Source organism: Lathyrus oleraceus, chromosome 5 (genome assembly GCF_024323335.1).
Source record: "Lathyrus oleraceus cultivar Zhongwan6 chromosome 5, CAAS_Psat_ZW6_1.0, whole genome shotgun sequence".
NCBI lineage: Eukaryota > Viridiplantae > Streptophyta > Magnoliopsida > Fabales > Fabaceae > Lathyrus > Lathyrus oleraceus.
Window position 1 is genome coordinate 490,503,095 of NC_066583.1, and position 19,261 is coordinate 490,522,355.

General features: G+C 36.6%; 2 protein-coding genes and 1 long non-coding RNA gene across 6 annotated transcripts in view; 1 reads left to right on the forward strand and 2 right to left on the reverse strand.

The window, feature by feature from the left end:
• The window catches only part of LOC127085662 (putative disease resistance RPP13-like protein 1), a 141,946-nt gene that overhangs the window by 49,140 nt on the left and 73,545 nt on the right, over nt 1–19,261 (reverse strand). The gene's annotated exons all lie outside the window — the stretch shown is intronic.
• The window catches only part of LOC127085666 (uncharacterized), a 143,878-nt gene that overhangs the window by 929 nt on the left and 123,688 nt on the right, over nt 1–19,261 (forward strand). The window lies entirely within an intron of this gene.
• LOC127085665 (putative disease resistance RPP13-like protein 1) lies at nt 524–1,357 on the reverse strand. Its single transcript, XM_051026162.1, has 2 exons — nt 848–1,357; nt 524–701 (listed from the first exon to the last, which is right to left on the reverse strand). Exons 1-2 carry the CDS (start codon nt 1,172–1,174, stop codon nt 675–677), a joined length of 354 nt encoding a protein of 117 aa, XP_050882119.1. The 5' UTR covers nt 1,175–1,357; the 3' UTR covers nt 524–674.

Here is a 19,261-nt window from a genome sequence, read left to right on the forward strand (position 1 = left end):
ACTCTTCAGTATCTACTTTCGAACGCAATAGTCCTCCAAGTGATTTTGCAGCGATTGGCAATCCACCACACCTTCTGGCAATCTTCCTACCAATTGGTTCTAGGTTTCGGCGTTGAGTTTCAGAAAAGTCTCCACTTCCAAATGCATGTTTGGAGAGTAAAAACCAACTGTCTTCATGGGATAGAGGATCTAATGAAAAAATAGGAAATGTGCGTGCAACATCTGCCACGTTTTTGTGGCGTGTTGTGATGATCATTCTGCTTCCATTTTTTCCATATATCAACGGAGCTGCAAGTTCATCCCAATCAGAATAACTGTCATTCCATAAGTCATCCAACACAATGAAAAATCTTTTGTCCCTCAAATTTTTCTTTAACTCAACTCGAAGAATATCAAGATTACTGGTTTCCCATGTTTTTGAGGTGACAGATTTAAGGAGAGTTTTGGTTACTCTAAAAACATCAAAATCCTCCGATACACAAGCCCATGCTTTGAGATCAAAGTGATGTTCAACTTTTTCATCATTGTAAGCAAGTTGTGCAAGTGTTGTTTTTCCGATACCTCCCATGCCTACAATTGCAACTACGCCCATATTGTTCTGGCTAGTATTGCTTTGTGATAGCAACATGTTCATTACTTTGTCTTTGTCATCTTTCCTACCAACCATGACAGATTCATTGAACATAGGAGTTGAAGGTGTTCTGCGAGAAACTCCGACACTTTTAGTTTGCAAACTAATGATATCTTTATTTTCAGCAAAATGTTTGAGGTTTAAGCACATTATTTTCATTTGAGAATTGATCTCTTCATACTTATTTGTAGAAGGGGAAAAAAAGAAGTTCCAGACCTGTTTAGTTTTGCTTGCAGCTTGCGTGTTCTCCATCTGGCATCGAAGGGAATCATAGCTAATTTGGTTGAGCAAATCTTCAGCATCGTAGAGAGCATCTTTCAAGCCATCAAGCCATTGTTTGACAGAAGGAGTGTTGATCTGCTTCTCCTCTGCAGCATCTAGCACAGGTTGAATAGTGAGTAGTGGTTGTCCTAACTGTTCCAAGAGTGAGTCATAGAACTTGGTTTTTTTGAAGTAATCAAGAAACTCTTTTGAAGCAAGTTTCTCAACTAAGGTCTGAACAGTTCCAGAGAGGAAAGCACTTCCAATCATAGTTGCAGCCATTTTGTATTAGCAAAAGATTGAAGGAAATCAAGATCGGTGTGAATTGATAGCAAAGAGTGGTATGTCAATGGTTTTCTTGAATGGTTGGCAGTGGTAATAGTAAAGCAAGAGATATATGTGATGTGAATACTGATTCAATAATTGATGCAAAGGTGAGAGGTGATTGTGAAAAATGAGCATTAAAGCTCCTAGCTGAATTGAAACCAATATACCCTCCGATCACTATTATAAGTAAATTTGATTTCTTTTTGTATATTTGACCGTCAATGTGTCTAGTACATCAAACCTACCAAAAAAGTCAAATTTATTTATAATAGTAACCGGAGGGTGGATGTTGTTATTTTGACCAATTTGATACACTTTGCATAGACAATGCTTTTGAAACTTGTTTGCTTTAAAACTGATGGGAGTACTCATTCACAGATCAACCACCACGACAGATAATACATAATCTGAATTTTCAAAGCTGTAATTAGTTACAGCTTTTATGTAACTGGTTACAAGCTGCTGCAATTGCTTTATCTTGTTGAAAACGACGTCTCGGATGATCACAACTCTCTTATTTATTGCATCAAACAACTTATAAGCCCCAATGAAGTGATACTCTACAAGTATCATCATTTCTCCCTTATCATCCAGCTTTTTTCTATGCTGCCCCGGAACATGCTGATATGCTACAGAACCAAAATATCAAATTGTTCAAATTCGGTTTGAATCTCGACCATGCTTCCTCTGGTGTTATCTTCTCAAGCTTCTTTGTTGGACACTTATCCAACAAATAGATAGTTGTGGATATCGCTCCTCCCCATAACTCCTTCAACAAATTCTTCCCCTTTTAGATGTTTCTTACCATGTTCTTAATCGATCGATTCTTTCTTTTGAACCCATATTGTGTTGCGGTGTATAAGATGGTACAACCTCATGTACCATCCCTTCTTGGTCACAAAACCTCTCAAAGTATTTTGAGACATATTCGCCTCTACCATCTATTTTGAGCACTCTGAGCTTGTGATCGCTTTGTCTCTTAACCATGGACTTGAACTTCTTAAACACTTTGAATACATCATCCTTTCTGTTGATTAAATATGTCCATAGCTTTCTACTATGACCGTCGATGAATGTGACAAAATATTTATTACCACCAATTGAGTCAACTTGCATCAGTCCACACACATATGAATACACCACCTCAAGGTGATTCTTGGTTCTACAACATGCATCCTTGTTGAATTTACCCTTATGTTGCTTCGCTCGCACACATTCTTCACAAATTTCAGTTGGTATGTTGATCAACATCGTTACTGTTGGTTCTAAGTGTTAGCAGCAATTTTGGTAAAACAAAGAGTGTTCACAAGATGTTGCATGTGATGTCTTAACATAAAATATCTATGTACCTGCTGGAGTTTAAATGAAAAACATAATTATGCAGGATTGTTTCAGGATGTCATACACGATGTCATGACATCTGATATTATGTACCTGCTGGAAATTATAAAAGGAATTATGGAATTAGGCAGGAATGTTCCAGGATGTCAGACACCATGTCATGACATGCTGTACACAGAACATTCAGTGTGAATATTAGGTGTTATGTGATTGCGCATTTAATGGCAATCTATGTATGATTGAAGATCTGATTTGCAGGCGCATTCAATCATTGATTACAACCTGATTTACTTATTTTCCAAGGAGATCTAACCAGCTGTCATGAGAAGATTTAATTGGAAAATAGTTTTAGGGTTTTCAAGATGTCCAAGCCCAACTGAAAGCTTCTATAAAAAGGGACTTGGAAAACCTGATTTCATACACAACCAATACTGAGCGAAATACTGAGAGAATATAAGGGTTTGTGTCTTGTTTAGTCGTGAGACTTGTAAGCCATTCAATTCATCCATAGATGATTGAATTGGTCTGATTTGTGGGTTGTAATTTGTCACTCTAAGCTTGTAAGCAAGAGTGTGTGTCTACTTGATCAAAGCTGTGAAGCAAGATCAAGTGTGTGTCTACTTGATCAAAGCTGTTAAGCAAGATCAAGTGTGTGTCTACTTGATTGAGACTGTGAAGTAAAATCAAGTGTGTGTTATTGAAAAGTGTCTTCTTTTCACAAGGAATTGTTGTTTAAAATCACAAGTGTGATTGAGGGGGAGTGAGTGGGTTCTCATATCTAAGAGTGCTTAGGTAGAAATTGCACGGGTAGAGATTAGGTGAGAAAGACTGTAACTTGTTGAAGTGTACGGAGAGTCTTTGAACTGATTCTATTTAGTGGATTTCCTTCCTGGCTTGGTAGCCCCCAGATGTAGGTGAGTTTGACCGAACTGGGTTAACAATTGCTTGTGTCTATTCCATTACTATTCTCTATCTTTATCCTGTTTGCATTATTCAGATATTAGTGTCGTGACATTACCTTCGACATCTCATATCTGATACCAGAATTACAATTGGTATTAGAGCAGGCATCCTGCTCTAATTCTGGGTGAGATCTAGGGACAATACTTTCTGGTACAATGGAGAGAGATGGAGGATCTGTTCACAGGCCACCAATTTTGGATGGATCTAACTATGACTATTGGAAACCTCGAATGGTAGCTTTCCTAAAATCTCTTGATAAGAAGGCTTGGAAGGTTGTGTTAACAGGCTGGGTACATCCTATAATTACTAAAGAAGGAGAAGCCACTACTGATAAGAAGCCTGAAGAACAATGGTCCAAGGAGGAGGATGACCTAGCCCTTGGAAATTCTAAAGCATTGAATGACATCTTCAATGGAGTAGACAAGAACATCTTCAGATTGTTAAACAACTGTGAAGTGGCTAAAGATGCTTGGGATATTCTCAAAACCACTCATGAAGGCACCTCTAGAGTGAAAATGTCTAGACTACAGCTGCTCACCACCAAGTTTGAAAACTTAAGGATGAAAGAAGATGAAAATATTCATGAATTTCACATGAGTATCCTTGAAATTGCCAATGCCTTTGGAGCTTTGGGAAAGAAGATGTCAGATGAAAAGTTAGTAAGGAAAATACTCAGATCACTCCCTAAGAGATTTACTGTGAAAGTAACAGCCATAGAAGAATCTCAAGACATCTCAAATATGAGAGTTGATGAGCTAATTGGATCCCTCCAAACATTTGAGATGGGAATATGTGATGGATCTGAAAAGAAAGCCAAGAGCATAACCTTCATGTCAAACACTGAAGAGAAAGATGAGGAAGGTGGTCAAGATATTGATGAAGATCTGGCAAATGAGGTAGCAATGCTGGGAAGACAGTTCAACAAACTTATAAAAAAGATAGATGTAAGATCTAAGGCCAATGTCAAGAACATCGCATCTGACATCAGTAAATCCAACAATTTTGGTAGAAGAACAAGGTCTGAAGAAAAGCCCAAAGAAGTTCAGTGCTATGAGTGTAATGGGTATGGTCATATTAAAACTGAATGTGGGACCTACCTCAAGAAACAAAAGAGGAGTCTTGCTGCCTCTTGGTCTGATGGAAGTGAAATAGAAGAAGCTGCAAATCATGTGACTGCATTGACAGGAAGATGGGGTTCTAATGAAGAGTCAAGTGATGATGAAGTAACCTTTGAAGAGCTGGCCACTACCTACAAAGAGTTGTTCCACAAAAGTGCAGGAGTGTGCAGACAAGTTGAAAGCCAGAAAAAAGTGATAGCTCGGCAGGAAAATGAAAAGGGAGAATATGTGGAAACCATCTCCAAGTTGAAGACTGAAGCTGTACTCTTGAATTCCAAACTAGATGAGATGACCAAGTATGTAAGAATGCTTAACAATGGATCTGACATCTTAGACAAGATTCTCCAGACTGGTCAAATAATAGGAGACAAATCTGGCATTGGATTCAATGAATCTAAGGCTGAGTGCAGTTACACTGTTTGCAAACCAAAATCCAAACCTAAGTGCAGCCATGTTAAAAGCAAACCTGAGATGTCACATCATATGTCACAACATCCGAAGGGAAGACAGCAGAAAGGGAAACATCAAAGATGGAGATGCCATTACTGTGGAAAATTTGACCACCCGAAGCCCTTCTGCTATAAGCTATATGGTTATCCTAGCCATGTTCATACTCAATATCAATCAAGACCCAAACATCACAGGTCTGTCAACAAAAAGCAATGAGTTCTTAAGACAAATGTTACAAGTCTAATAGCTCACACTTCCTTCAGAGTTTCAGCCAAAGAAGATTGGTATTTTGACAGTGGTTGTTCCAGACACATGACTGAAAACAAAAACCTGCTAACTGACCTTCATCCCCATGCCACAAGTTATGTTACCTTTGATGATGGAGCAAAGGGTGAAATCAAGGGAATTGGTAAGCTGGATTGCCCTGGAGTTCCTGACCTTGACAATGTCCTACTTGTTAAGGGATTAACTGCTAATCTAATAAGCATTAGTCAACTGTGTGATCAAGGTCTGAATGTAAACTTCACTAGAACTGAATGTCTGATTACTAACAAGGAATGTGAAGTGATTGTGAAAGGAGTCAGGACCAAAGACAACAGTTACATGTGGAGCTCTCAAATTGATTATTCCTCAAAGTGTACCTTTGTCAAAGAAAAAGGGATGAAGATGAGTATATCTGCTAGAAGAACTCTCAAGAGTAATGAAAGACAAGCCTGTGGGAAATGTCAGACAAGGATGTCACACCAGAAACTCAGACTTAACATTACTTCCAAAGGAGAAAAGCTCATGATGGCTCAAATAGATAGGAGGTTGGATCAGATGGTTGACACATGTTACTAGTCATATGCAGTCTGAAGTTAGAAAGAACCTTGTTGGACTTGAGCTACAATTCAAACAGATGGAAGGGTCTATGTGTCTATCTCAAAAAAATTTGCCAAAACCAATGTGAAGAAGATTGGGATGGAGAGTGAAAGGACACCTGTTCCTCTGAAAGATGAAAATGGTGTTTGTGCTAGATATCAAGCTGAATATATAGCAGCTGGAAGTAGCTGCTCTCAACAAGGTTGGTTGAATCTAATGTTGACTGAACACAATGTCACACACGATATCATGCCATTTTTACTATGACAACCTGAGTGCTACAACTGTGTCCAAAAATCCTACTCAGCACAGCTGGACTAAGCACTTTGATTATGGTCATCACTTCATCAGAGAATTTGTGGAAGACAAAATCACAGCACTAAAGCATGAAATGCAATTAGCTGACAGATTTGCAAGGGTTTTGAATGTTAATAATTTTTTAAGAGGGAAATTAGGGATTTGGATTCTTGTGAAGTTATAGCAATTAAAGTGGAGTGGAAAAGGTAATAAAAATATTGTCTGCCCACTTAAAAGAAAGTGCCACATTTATGATGAATCATTACCTAGTATTGGAACTAGAATATATGCCATTTCCACACGCTACCTAAACACAACTATTTCCATCTTCATCCAACTTCTCAGAAAACCTCTGCTAGGGCAAAGAAATTCTTTCCAAAAGTCCAACAAAATGTCACAACATCCCTCATCATCAGGATCAAAACCCACTCACAAAGGAAGAACTCCCTCCATGAAGATGTTCTGAAAGGGAGCTGGGAAATGAGATTGTAGAGGTGAAGGAAGTCATGGAATTGATTAAGGCTGCTGGACTGATGAAGATTGTGGTTGCTCTGCCCCAATGTTATGAGGGGTTAGTAAGTGAGTTTGTTGTGAATATCCCTGAGGATATTTATGAAAAGAGTAGCAAGGAATTCTGCAAGGTTTTTGTAAGAGGAAGATGTGTGAGATTCTCCCCAACCATAATCAACAAGTTCCTAGGGAGAGGAACTGAAGGAGGTGTGGATTTAGAGTCTATAGAGAATGAAGTCTGTAGGACTATTACAGCTGGCCAAGTGAAGGAGTGGCCTAGTAAGAATCACCTATCAGCTGGCAACCTAACTGTCAAATATGCCATCTTACATAAGATTGGTTCAGCCAACTGGGTGCCTACTAATCATATCTCAACCATCTCTATTGGACTTGGAAAATCATTTATGCTATAGGAACCAGGATAAACTTTGACTTTGAAAGGTTTATGTTTGATCAAATTGTCAGACATGCCTCCACAAATGCAGTGAAGCTGCCCATTGCCTTTCCATCCACCATTTATGGAATTATCTTGAGCCAGCAACTAGGCATTCTCAATACAAGTGATATTCTTAGAAGAAGAAAGCCTCCACTATCCATTCACTACAAGCTGTTTGAAGGAAGCCATGTCAATGATGTTGTCATGACATCTGCCAGAAAGAAGCTTGCCTCTCAAGGTAGCTTGATTGATCAACTAAAGGAAACTTGTAAAGAACTGGATAATGGTATTAGGGTTGCCAAGGCAAGAAAAGAGGCTTTGGAGGTTCTTATTGGTAGCTTAGAGAAAGAAGAGATGGAGAAGGATGGTGAGACCAAGTATTCAGATGCCAATACCTCAAGTGAGAGGTCCAATGCTCAATCTAGTGGCAGCTCTAATTCTGAAGGTGGAGATGATACTTCTTCCTCAGAGTAAGTGGTAATGGTTCCCCCTGTTTTGAAGACTGTGTGCTGTGTGTGGTGATGAAGACTGGGTTGGTTTGGCTGTTGTGTATGCTGATATGAAGACTAGTTCCCTGCTATTTTTATGCTGAAGAATTTGTTTTTTTTTTTCTGTTGAAATATGTGTAATTTGTGGCAGTCCTTACTGATGCCTTTATGTAATATTTGGGCTCTTAATGAGTTCCATGGATTTCTCATTATCTCAGTTGTCACAGCTGTGTATAATGATGGTTTGTATCTCCTAACAATTATGTTTTAACATGTTATATGTTATGACATCTGTTGTGACATTCTCTGCTAGGCTGATTAAAATTTATTTTGTCTAATTGGCCACCTTTGGTCAAAATTTTGACTAAAAAGGGGGAGAAGTGATTATGTGGAGCAGTTAAAGATGTGGAGCTGTGTGGAGATGTATGTGCTGGTGTAGCTGAACAAATGAACAACTATTATTGGAGGAGATGTGGTTGATGTAAGACAGAATGTTGTTCTGTTTACAGATGTCAAAGGGGATGTCTGATGTGGTGCATAGGTGATGTTATGTGGTGCACAGGTGATGTTGAAGCAGATGTCAGAGGGTGACTCTGATTGTTACAGGTGTTGTGGTTACAGGTGCTGTTATTATTAAAGGAGATGTTTGTGTTGCACAGATTTAAGGGTCGAAGAAGTACCCTTGTGCATTTGTGTGTTTTACTAGTTACTATCTAGTAATTCCGTGTATGCTTCTGCTGCTGTTTAAACTGTTGTTTAACTGTTGATAGTTTTCTTGTGAACAAAAAGGGCAGATATATGTTTTAGCCAAAATTAGCCAAAGGGGGAGTTTGTTGGTTCTAAGTGTTGGCAACAATTTTGGTAAAATAAAGAGTGTTCACAAGATGTTGCATGTGATGTCTTAACATAAGATATCTATGTACCTGCTGGAGTTTAAATGGAAAACATAATTATGCAGGATTGTTTCAGGATGTCATACACGATGTCATGACATATGATATTATGTACCTGCTGGAAATTATAAAAGGAATTATGGAATTATGCAGGATTGTTCCAGGATGTCAGACCCGATGTCATGACATCCTGTACACAGAATATTCAGTGTGAATGTTAGGTGTTATGTGATTGCGCATTTAATGGCAATCTATGTATGATTTAAGATCTGATTTGCAGGCGCATTCAATCATTGATTACAACCTGATTTACTTATTTTCCAAGGAGATCTAACCAGTTGTCATGAGAAGATTTAATTGGAAAATAGTTTTAGGGTTTTCAAGATGTCCAAGCCCAGCTGAAAGCTTCTATAAAAAGGGACTTGGAAAACCTGATTTTATACACAACTAATACTGAGCGAAATATTGAGAGAATACAAGGGTTTGTGTCTTGTTTAGTCGTGAGACTTGTAAGACATTCAATTCATCCATAGATGATTGAATTGGTCTGATTTGTGGGTTGTAATTTGTCACTCTAAGCTTGTAAGCAAGAGTGTGTGTCTACTTGATCAAAGCTGTGAAGCAAGATCAAGTGTGTGTCTACTTGATCAAAGATGTTAAGCAAGATCAAGTGTGTGTCTACTTGATTGAGACTGTGAAGTAAAATCAAGTGTGTGTTATTGAAAAGTGTCTTCTTTTCACAAGGAATTGTTGTTTAAAATCACAGGTGTGATTGAGGGGGAGTGAATGGGTTCTCATATCTAAGAGTGCTTAGGTAGAAATTGCACGGGTAGAGATTAGGTGAGAAAGATTGTAACTTGTTGAAGTGTACGGAGAGTCTTTGAACTGATTCTATTTAGTGGATTTCCTCCTGGCTTGTTAGCCCCTAGATGTAGGTGAGTTGGACCGAACTGGGTTAACAATTGCTTGTGTCGATTGCATTATTATTCTCTATCTTTATCCTATTTGCATTATTCAGATATTAGTGTCGTGACATTACCTTCGACATCTCATATTTGATACCAGAATTACAGTTACCATTCCGTTCTTTTGCAAAGTCTTTGAGATCTCAGAAGTTTAGATGCCCAAGACGATAATTCCATATCCACTATTCTTGACTAGCCGCTGTAGCAAGACACCTATGATCCATAACCTTCATTTCAACCTTGAAAGTTCTATTTGCAGCAATAGAAGCTTATGGGCCAAAACCCATTGTGCATCCATAATGCGCAACTCCTTATTTTTCATGTGAATCTTGTAACCCTTCTCAAGCAATTTGCCAATACTTATAAGGTTATATTTAATTCCTGAAATTTAAAATACATATTTGATCAAGGAATGTCCATCATCCTTTCTCATGATCAAAACATCATCGATCCCATCGGCCGCTAGAGTGGTGTCATCCGCGAACTTCACTTTGTTCTTCATGGCACGATTGATTTTAACAAACCAATCCTTCCTCCCTATCATATGAGTAAAACAACTGGAGTCCAAATACCATTCCTCGTTGCAATGAGTTGAGTCTTTCGTACTCATCATGAAATTTTCTTCTGCTTGTAACCGGTTATAGCTTTTACGTAACCGGTTAAATTTGATCACTTCAAGAGCATCTTGGTAGCCAAACAATACCTTCATTTGTTTGCACCAATTTTCATAATTCTTCGCATCAAGGACGAATATGTTTGCAGGGATTCTTTCATTGAAGACATAATTCATGTTGCACACTAGGTGTTTATGGATCAAAACCAGACTCTTGATGCCAAATGTTAGAACTTGGAACCATAATATTAGTGAGTAATGGGGAAATTGAGTGTAGAGAGGTGTCATACCCTAAATTTCCCCCCACCTAATTCATCAGCAATCATTCATCTGCATTCACTCATTTGTGTCTATTCGTTTGCATTCATTATTAACTAGTATTGCATTTTGCATCATGATCAGTTCATCTGGTCATAGGATCCCATCTTCATGCATAGTTTTATATTCAATAATTAAGGATTAAATATATTTGTTTGTGTTTAGTTTGATAAGATCAGTTCATTATTTTTTATCATAAATCATTTAAGTCATTAAGGTGATTGATTTGGATGATTCTTGACCTTTCTGGATGCCACCCGTGGTTGACTAAAGTCTTGATTTTCTAATCACAAATACTCGTAAAATTGTGATTAACTCATACAAACATCTATCATATACTATGTCATTCATGCATTTTTTCTTCCAAGCATTTCTTTTATCATACATCCATAATTTACACTTGTTGCATTATATTTAGTGTTTGAATATGTGGAGGTTTTTGTTTGGATTGTATTAAGGTTTGGCTTTACTATTTAAAGTTATATCTTGGCATTCCTAAAATTAGGTTCTAATGGTCTTATCATGGTATTGTTCTTAGGTTATAGCAAGAGGTTTCTTATGTTAAGTAAAAGTAATAATAATAATTAAAATTTGTTTTTAAAAGGGGTACTCATGGGCATGATAATTTATTTTGATTATGTTAATTGGATTTGAGTAAAGTATTAGGTCACATTTTATAAATAAATATCACTCCTCTATCTTAAAATTCAAAAAATATTTATATTTAATTTCACTTTGTCTTCTACATCACAAATATAGAAAAAAACTTAAAAAATATAAAAATAAGTTTTCACATTATAATAAGGTACAAGTATCTTTTACAGTAACAAATTACATTAAAAAAGAGAAAATATGTCCAAGTGAGGGACCCCTTAAAGCTTGATTTGGTTGGAGCATCATCTGATTTCTAAGCAGGACCTATACAAACAGGTACCACAATTAGCATAATTTCAGAAACAAGTCCAAAATAATTTCAAAAGAAAAATAGAAAGGGTAATGTGCAGGTTCTCAATAATAAAACATAGTTTCACCAAAATGAGAGTTAATTTCTGACTTCAAAAAAGGTGTTAGCAAGTTGTTCTTATTTATCTTTTGAATCAAACAAACAAGCAGAAGTGGAGGGGGATTCTATTCTTTCGAAAGATAAATAGCTACCATATTTCTCTAACACATCAGTACCAAGAAGTTCCAAGGAGGATCCAAAAAAAACATTAAAAAAACAGCAGTAAGGAAAATCAAAAAATCAAAGAGAGATCAATAGCCAATAGCCAATATCTTCAAAATATTCCTCAGAAAAAAATCACATACCACAAAACCTAACAGAAAATTTCTTATTATCACAAGAGAAAAAATAAGAGACACGTACCTGAGATCGGTACCCCTTCATGACCATTCTTATTTCTCATCATGTTTTTTCTTTTTGAGCTCTTCAGTATTCGTTCTACTCAATATACACATGCTCTGGTTGATGTATAATTTTGTTTTGTCTCCTATTTTCTTGTTGATGGCCTGAACGTCGATTCTTCATAGCCCAATGTGAAACTATGAGAGTTTGGTTCCCGTTGATTTAGGGTCGGCCACCGTGGAGGTTTTGGTCGGCCGATTCGCCACTGTGAGAGTGACCGTTTTTGAGTTAGGGTCGGTAGATTCGCCATTGTGTGAGTTTGGTACGTATGGTGAGGCCGTGTTGAATCATAAGTTTGGTTCGTGAAGAAGAAAAAAATTGAAGCTAGGTGAAGGTCTTGAGCGGCCGTTTTTAGTTTTAGGTTAGGATCGGTTGAGATCCAATTGGATCTCCTGAACCGCCTTCCCCCTTTAAAACTGGTCCACCCATTTTTGGGCCCAATGTTGTTTTTTTTATAAAAGAATGACTTGGTTTTGATGTTTGTATTAATGGTTGAATGTGTTTCCCAACTGGTTCCTCATGTCCTAGTGGTTGAGACATATTCTATTTCCCATTAAGCTCTTAATTCGATCCTTGGCCTTGGCAGTGTTTTGGTTTCATTAATTTATTTTCTTAGAATCGTCATTCTTTATTTTATTTTCCTTTCGTAACTATTTGATTTAGATTAATCTTTTTTTTCTTCCGTATCCCCTATTTAATTTAAAGAACATTATTGTTTTATTCTATTTTTGTTTATTTTTATTTTTATTTTTATTTTCAAATGCGTCAAAAAAGGAAACTTACTTATTTGTTCATATATTTATTTATTTATTTATAATCGATTTATTTTGGGTCCTTTTATGTCAAGTCTGTGTGAGGGTATCCATTCAACTTCCTTTGATTTCAAACATCCATACTTCGATCATTTTAATCTCAAACCTTCACATTAACCTTTTCATTCAAATCTTTTCTAAGTAAAATGTGAAGAAAAAGATTACCCTGGATGGAATATTAAGTCGTAATCCCGAATATTAGACCCAAGTTGTAAGAGCTTGCAAGCCATAAGTATTCGTCTTCTCTTCAAAACACTCCAATATACAAATCATGTTCATAAGTGAATCTGAAGAAAAAGATTACCCGAATGAAATATCCAGTCGTAATCCCGAATGCTAGGCCTAAGTTGTAAGAGCTTGCGAGCCATAAGTATTCGTCTTCTCTTCAAAATACTTGTAAATATTCAAACTTCTTTTCTCAATAAAATTGGAAGAAAAAGATTACCTGGGTGAAAGGTCCAGATGTAGTCCCGAGGGTTAGACCCAAGTTGTAAGAGCTTGCAAGTCATAAATACTCGTCTTTCAAGCCCGAAAATACATTTAACCAATCAAACTCTTTTATTCGCCATCGTGCGATTGGTCAGAAAAACCTTTTCATAAACAAAAGACACCTTGTCTTAAGGTGATGTAAAGAAATGCTTCGGCCATAATTGTTGAGTTGAGATAAGTGACGTTTTTCCGAATGTTGATTTGTAAATTCATTCGATGTGTGGTATACGTCCGCTCCTCATCTGTTTTGGGTAAAACAATGTTTTCGTCGATTAATACAATATAACTTTCGCTAAAATCGACCAACAAACAAATATTTTTCTACCCAGAACTACGTAAGCCTTGACTTTTCTATTGCACCCGGAGATACGTAGGAGCAGGATTTGTAAATCTTGTCAGACCCATTAATGAAAAACTTAGGTTTAGTCTCTTTCGTTGCAAAAAAAATCCAAAAACATCTTCTCTTTTCTTTTGATCCTATTATTATTTCCCTCATAATAACTTGAGAAACCTAATATTTCAAGCTAACACTGACGCGCACAATTAACCTAATGGTTCCCGTTGAGTACAACGAACGTAAGGGGTGCTAATACCTTCCCCTTGTGTAATCGACTCCCGAACTCTGATTTGGTTGCGACAACCGTAATCATTGTCGTTCTTTCTTGGGTTTTGTCTATATTTCCCCTTTCTTTTTTAGGAATAAATAAAGTTCAGTGGTGACTCTGTTTAGTCCATCATGTGAGCGTGCGATTGCGCTTCGGTAGGTCGTGTTCTCATTTTTTCGATGTGCGATAATTGCCCCCATTTAAATATCTTCAATTGATTTCATGAGCAACGACAGTCCTCATGAAGTCAAGCTGAAGGGTATTTAAATACAAAAGTAGCATATGATGAAGTAACATGAGGGATCTTAGGGTCAAAATTTGGGTCTTACACAACTACCGTCGTCTTCTTCGCTCCAATTTCCTCTTCTTCTTCGCAGCAACTAGGGTTTCAGACCATGAGAGTATAACTATGAACTAGAGTTCAAACTTCATGTTTCTAAAAGAGAAAATGATATTTCATTCTTTACATTATAATAAGTGTATTAATAATTGAAACAACAATAATAATATGCGTCTTAATAATTGAAATAACAATGACAATATGTCATGTCAGAAGTTCATTATGTCACGTCGGCGTTTTTTTAATGTTTTTCCACTATAATTTACAAGAAGGGAGATATATGACTAACAGAGATGTCTTAAAGGACTATATTGTAACATTTTTGAATAGAGGCTAAATAGAAACCATAAATTAACTTGAAGGATTAAAAGATGAATAGAGCATATATTTTATTATTTTATTTGTTTAATACTACACACTTAATAAACATCCTATGATATATATTAAAAGGATAATTCATTTTTAATATTGATGACATCATTTATCTAAGTCAATTCTGCTCGACTTTTCATCTCAATCTTCTAGCAATCTATGTCAACCAGTAACAAGAACAACCTAGTTAATAATTTGCCTAACTTTGAGAACTTTGTTGAATTTGCCAATATTAATGAACATTTTTGAAACCAAGAATGTGTATCTGTTGAACAAAACGTTGAAGCCTTTCATAAACCATCTTCAATTCCAATTTGTATTTCTCAGAACTGTAATTGAACAAATAGTCTTCTTCTTTAATTCCAATGTTTGACTTTGGGATTTAAAACTCCTTCAGTTCATACACCATCAAGAACTGAGTGAAGAGTTAATAGCGTCATCTCAAACACTGTTATGTAATCTGTGAATCAACATTTTTATTCTATTTTTATTTGGTTTGACATCTTTTTGTGGATACTCCATAAAGTAATGTTTATTATTGGTGTTTTTAGTAACCATCCACAGCTTTCATTCACTTTAGAAAGTAACTATCTCAAAGATAATTTGAGCAAAGAAAAGATACAACAAAAATTGTGTGTGATTTAAATTTAAGATGTTTGAACATAAACAATAAATTTTGGATAAAGATAATAAACAATAAACAAAATAAATGACATTTATCGAAAATATTTTGAATACAAAAGATTTAAAGAAGTAAAATAAAGGACGTATACTCATACATTTCTCACAAACTCTGTAATTCGAGTACTTTAGTTCTATAAAAAACAAATTATATTTTTGTGACCAAGATTACATGCATGAGTCTGCATTATATTGTCAACAAAATTATTGACAATAATTAGCTAATTATTAGATAATTCTATTGAGATTGTACATTTATTTGTAATAGTTATTCTCTTAATTGACATGATTAGTTGTAAGTGTACATATGACAGTTTAGCTAATTTAGTGGGTTGAAATTCAACCTAAGAGCTTGTAACTACACTATTTATATCAAAGATCAGAATGGAAAAGATATACAATATTTTGAACAAATCTTTCTGAGTTAACATGGTATCAGAGCCACTGGTGATATTTCTTCATCTCTAACAAATGTTTTCGTCTCTCCTGGTCTCACTAGTAATCTCATTTCAATTGGCCAATTAGTCGAGAATGATTGTTAAGTACAATTCTCACAATCTGGTTGTCTTGTGCAGGACCAACAATCAGGGAAGATAATCGCGAAGGGGCCTAAAGTTGGACGTCTTTTCCCAATTCAGTTCTCACTACCTCCAAGTCTTTCTCTACCTTTAGTTTCGCGTAACTCTGTTATTGTTGATTACCAAGTGTGGCATAAGCATCTTGGACATCCAAACGCAAATGTACTTCATGACTTGCTAAAATATATTTTTCTTGGAAATAAACACATTCTTTCTCTTAGTTCTGTTCATTTTGATTGTATTCCTTGTAAGCTTGGTAAAAGTAAAACTTTGCCTATTTCAACACATCATTCTAATGTAACCCAACTTTTCGATATCATCCACAGTATTGTTTGGGGCATGACACTAGTTATATCTCATGCTAATTATAAATATTTTGTAACTTTTATTGATGATTATAGTCGTTTCACGTGGGTCTATTATTTACGATCAAAAGATGAAGTCTTTTTCACTTTCAAATTTTTTCATGCTTATGTTCAAACCCAATTTTCTTCACAAATAAAAATATTGTGCTATGACAATGGAGGGGAATACATGTCACACTCATTTCAGGAATATTTTCAATCCAATGGAATTACATCTCAAAGGTCGTGCCCCTCAACTCCACAACAAAATGGAGTAGCAGAAAGAAAAAACCGCCATTTGCTCGATGTTGTCCGCACCCTTTTGTTGGAGTCTCATGTGCCTTCACGATTTTGGTATGAAGCCATTTCCATTGTTGTCCATCTTATAAACAGAATACCATCTCCATTAATAGGTAACGGATCCCCTTTCATTCGATTATATGGTCACCCACCAAATTACTCCACTATTCGTATCTTCGGTTGTGTGTGTTATGTTCATCTTACTCAACAAGAACGCATCAAGCTCACTGCATAATCAGTTGAATGTGTTTTTCTCGGATATTCTCCTCATCAAAAGGGCTTTCTATGTTATGATCCTAACCTTCATAGGAATCGTGTATATAGAAATGTCATTTTCCTAGAAAATATATATTTTTTTGCATCACATCATGACCTCGTCTCTTCTCCAGTTTCTGTTTTGCCATTGTTTTCTAACTCTCATTCAGGTCAACAATCTTCTAAACCTTTCTTGATCTAAAAAAGACGTATTGTCACTCAAAATCAACCAACGGATGAGCCCCTTCAAGATATTTTCTTGGGTGCTGGTCCAGTAGAAGAAGAATCAGAACTAGCTCCTCTACGACGCAGCTCGCGCGATAAAAAGCCCCCAGAAAGGTATATCAATTGCATGACAACATCATTATCTTCTATTCCTATTCCTTTATCTTATAAACAGGCCATAAAGAATGATTATTGGTAGAAATCTATTGAAACAGAACTTCTTGCCCTGGAAGAAAATCATACTTGGGATATAATGCCATGTCCCTCATCGGTTAAACCTTAGGCAACAAGTTTGTGTTCTCCATAAAGATGTGTTCAGATGGATCCATATATCGATACAAGGCTCGTTTAGATGTTCTTGGAAATAAGTAAGAATATGGACTTGACTATGAGGAGACGCTTGCTCCGGTTGCCAAGATGACGACTGTACACATTATTCTTGCTATTGTTACGTCACAAGATTGGCCACTGTTAGTTGTAATTTTAAGTGTCGGGTTTTTGTTATCGTATCCACAGGGATTGGAAGATATCACCGCCTTTCGATGGTTGTATTAATTCTAGCTTAAGGTAACAATAGGGTTTTGGTGTTTGTCACAATATCTTGCATAAAAAAGGTAATAAAATGCGGTAAAAGTTTTGGTTTGAATATTTAAGAAATATTGCCAAAGTTAGGGTTCAACGATCACTTTGCATGTATTTGTTCGGTCAACAATCTTATAAACTCCTTTAGATGATAAATTATTTCACAAAGTCCTCCCAATGTGTTTCTCTCGAACACACATTGTGAGTTTTCCCATTTTGATCCATTGTTTATCTCTAACACAATCTATCAAAATGACAACTTTTTGGTTCAACCTTATGGTGAACAAAATCATTCATTACTATCTCTAGCTAACAAACAAGATTGGATGAAAACCTAGGTTAAGAGTTGGTAAACATCTCTCGATCATAAACCAACACAAAGAGTTTTGAATAAGAACAAAGTTTTCATCATATATTCACCATTAAAGAGTTTACAAATGAAGATCCTTACATTTACACACAAAGCTAATGATCATCTACATCTAAGCTTGACAAATGGAGGACTTAGCTACTCATTTTCATGGTAGCTTGGTCGGCAAGTTTCGGAAGAAGGTTGATCAACATCCAAGTCAAATAATCAAGATTGGATGGGAATCCACCTTCTTTTTGTAAAAGATGGTTAAGAGATGAAGAGAAATGAAATCTAGGGCACAAAAGATTCTTGGAACAATGCTGTAAAATATCTCTCTAAAGTACAAAAGTGTGAAAAACTAGGTATGGCTCTCAAAAGTGGCACTTTCTACTTATAGAGCAGCTACTGGGCTGTCATGTTCGCTAGGCGAGCAGACTGCTTCGCCTAGCGAACCCCTAAATTAGGCACCTGAGGCACCTGCGCCCAAAGAAACAGCCTTTCTCAGACTGTCATGTTCGCCTAGCGAACAAAACCTTCGCCTAGCGAAGGGCACGCTTCAACCTTCGCTCCAGCGAGGTTGAGAGGTTTAGCTACTGGAATGCTCGCTGGGAACTCGCTAGAGCCTCGCCTAGCGAGTGAGTGCTGGTTGCGCTTTTCACCAAGTCTGGAAGTGTTCGCTACGCACCTCGCCAGCAGCTCGCCTAGCGAGTTTGGTCATGTTTGCCACTGTAAAATACTGGAGCATTTCGCTGGACTCTCGCTGAACGCTCGCCTAGCGAGTGCTTCGCCACAGCCCTCGCCTAGCGAGCAAGCTGATGAATGCTTGTTTGATTTGATCCCTTTGCCAAATTTCTTGTGTCTTCACTTTCTATTATTTCATGCCTACTTCCTGCACAATAACACACAAATCAAAGGTACCAAGATCGTTTATCATTGAATTGCATTTCATCTAAAACAAGGGTGGTTTTGAACACATTAGCAAGGAAATAGAGTGAAAGATACCCATATTTGATAGCTCAAATTAGCACTTTTGGGTATCTAACAACTCTCCCCAACTAGATTCTTGCTTGTCCTCAAGCAAAGTATGCCCCTTGAAGGACAAGAGGATTTGCTTTAAGAAAAAGGTTTCTCCGAAGTCGGATAAAACGGCTCAAACACAAGCGAATCAGCAGGTACAAATTTCCCACGGTTCGAATAAAATAATACACAAGAACTAAAACTTAATAGTAATGCGAAATATGTATCTATCTACAACAATATTATTTTGAATGAATCACTCTATCTCTCCTCTTCGAATAAGGATTGAAGAATTTACGCGTTTGCAACCGCGGGAATAATCTCACTCTCTAACAAATAATGAAGAAATCAATTCGATTCATACAATGTCTAACAATTATAAATGGTAATGTGGAAGCATGAAGATCACTAAGGGCTTTTCGGTTGAAGCTT

What these genes read in the sequence shown, in the direction of transcription:
- LOC127085665 (XM_051026162.1), bottom strand. Translation starts at nt 1,174, where the DNA reads ATGGCTGCAACTATGATTGGAAGTGCTTTCCTCTCTGGAACTGTTCAG. An exon ending in CTGCAAGCAAAACTAAACAG is followed by an intron (nt 702 to 847) that starts GTCTGGAACTTC and finishes AGTTTCTCGCAG; the next exon opens with AACACCTTCAACTCCTATGT.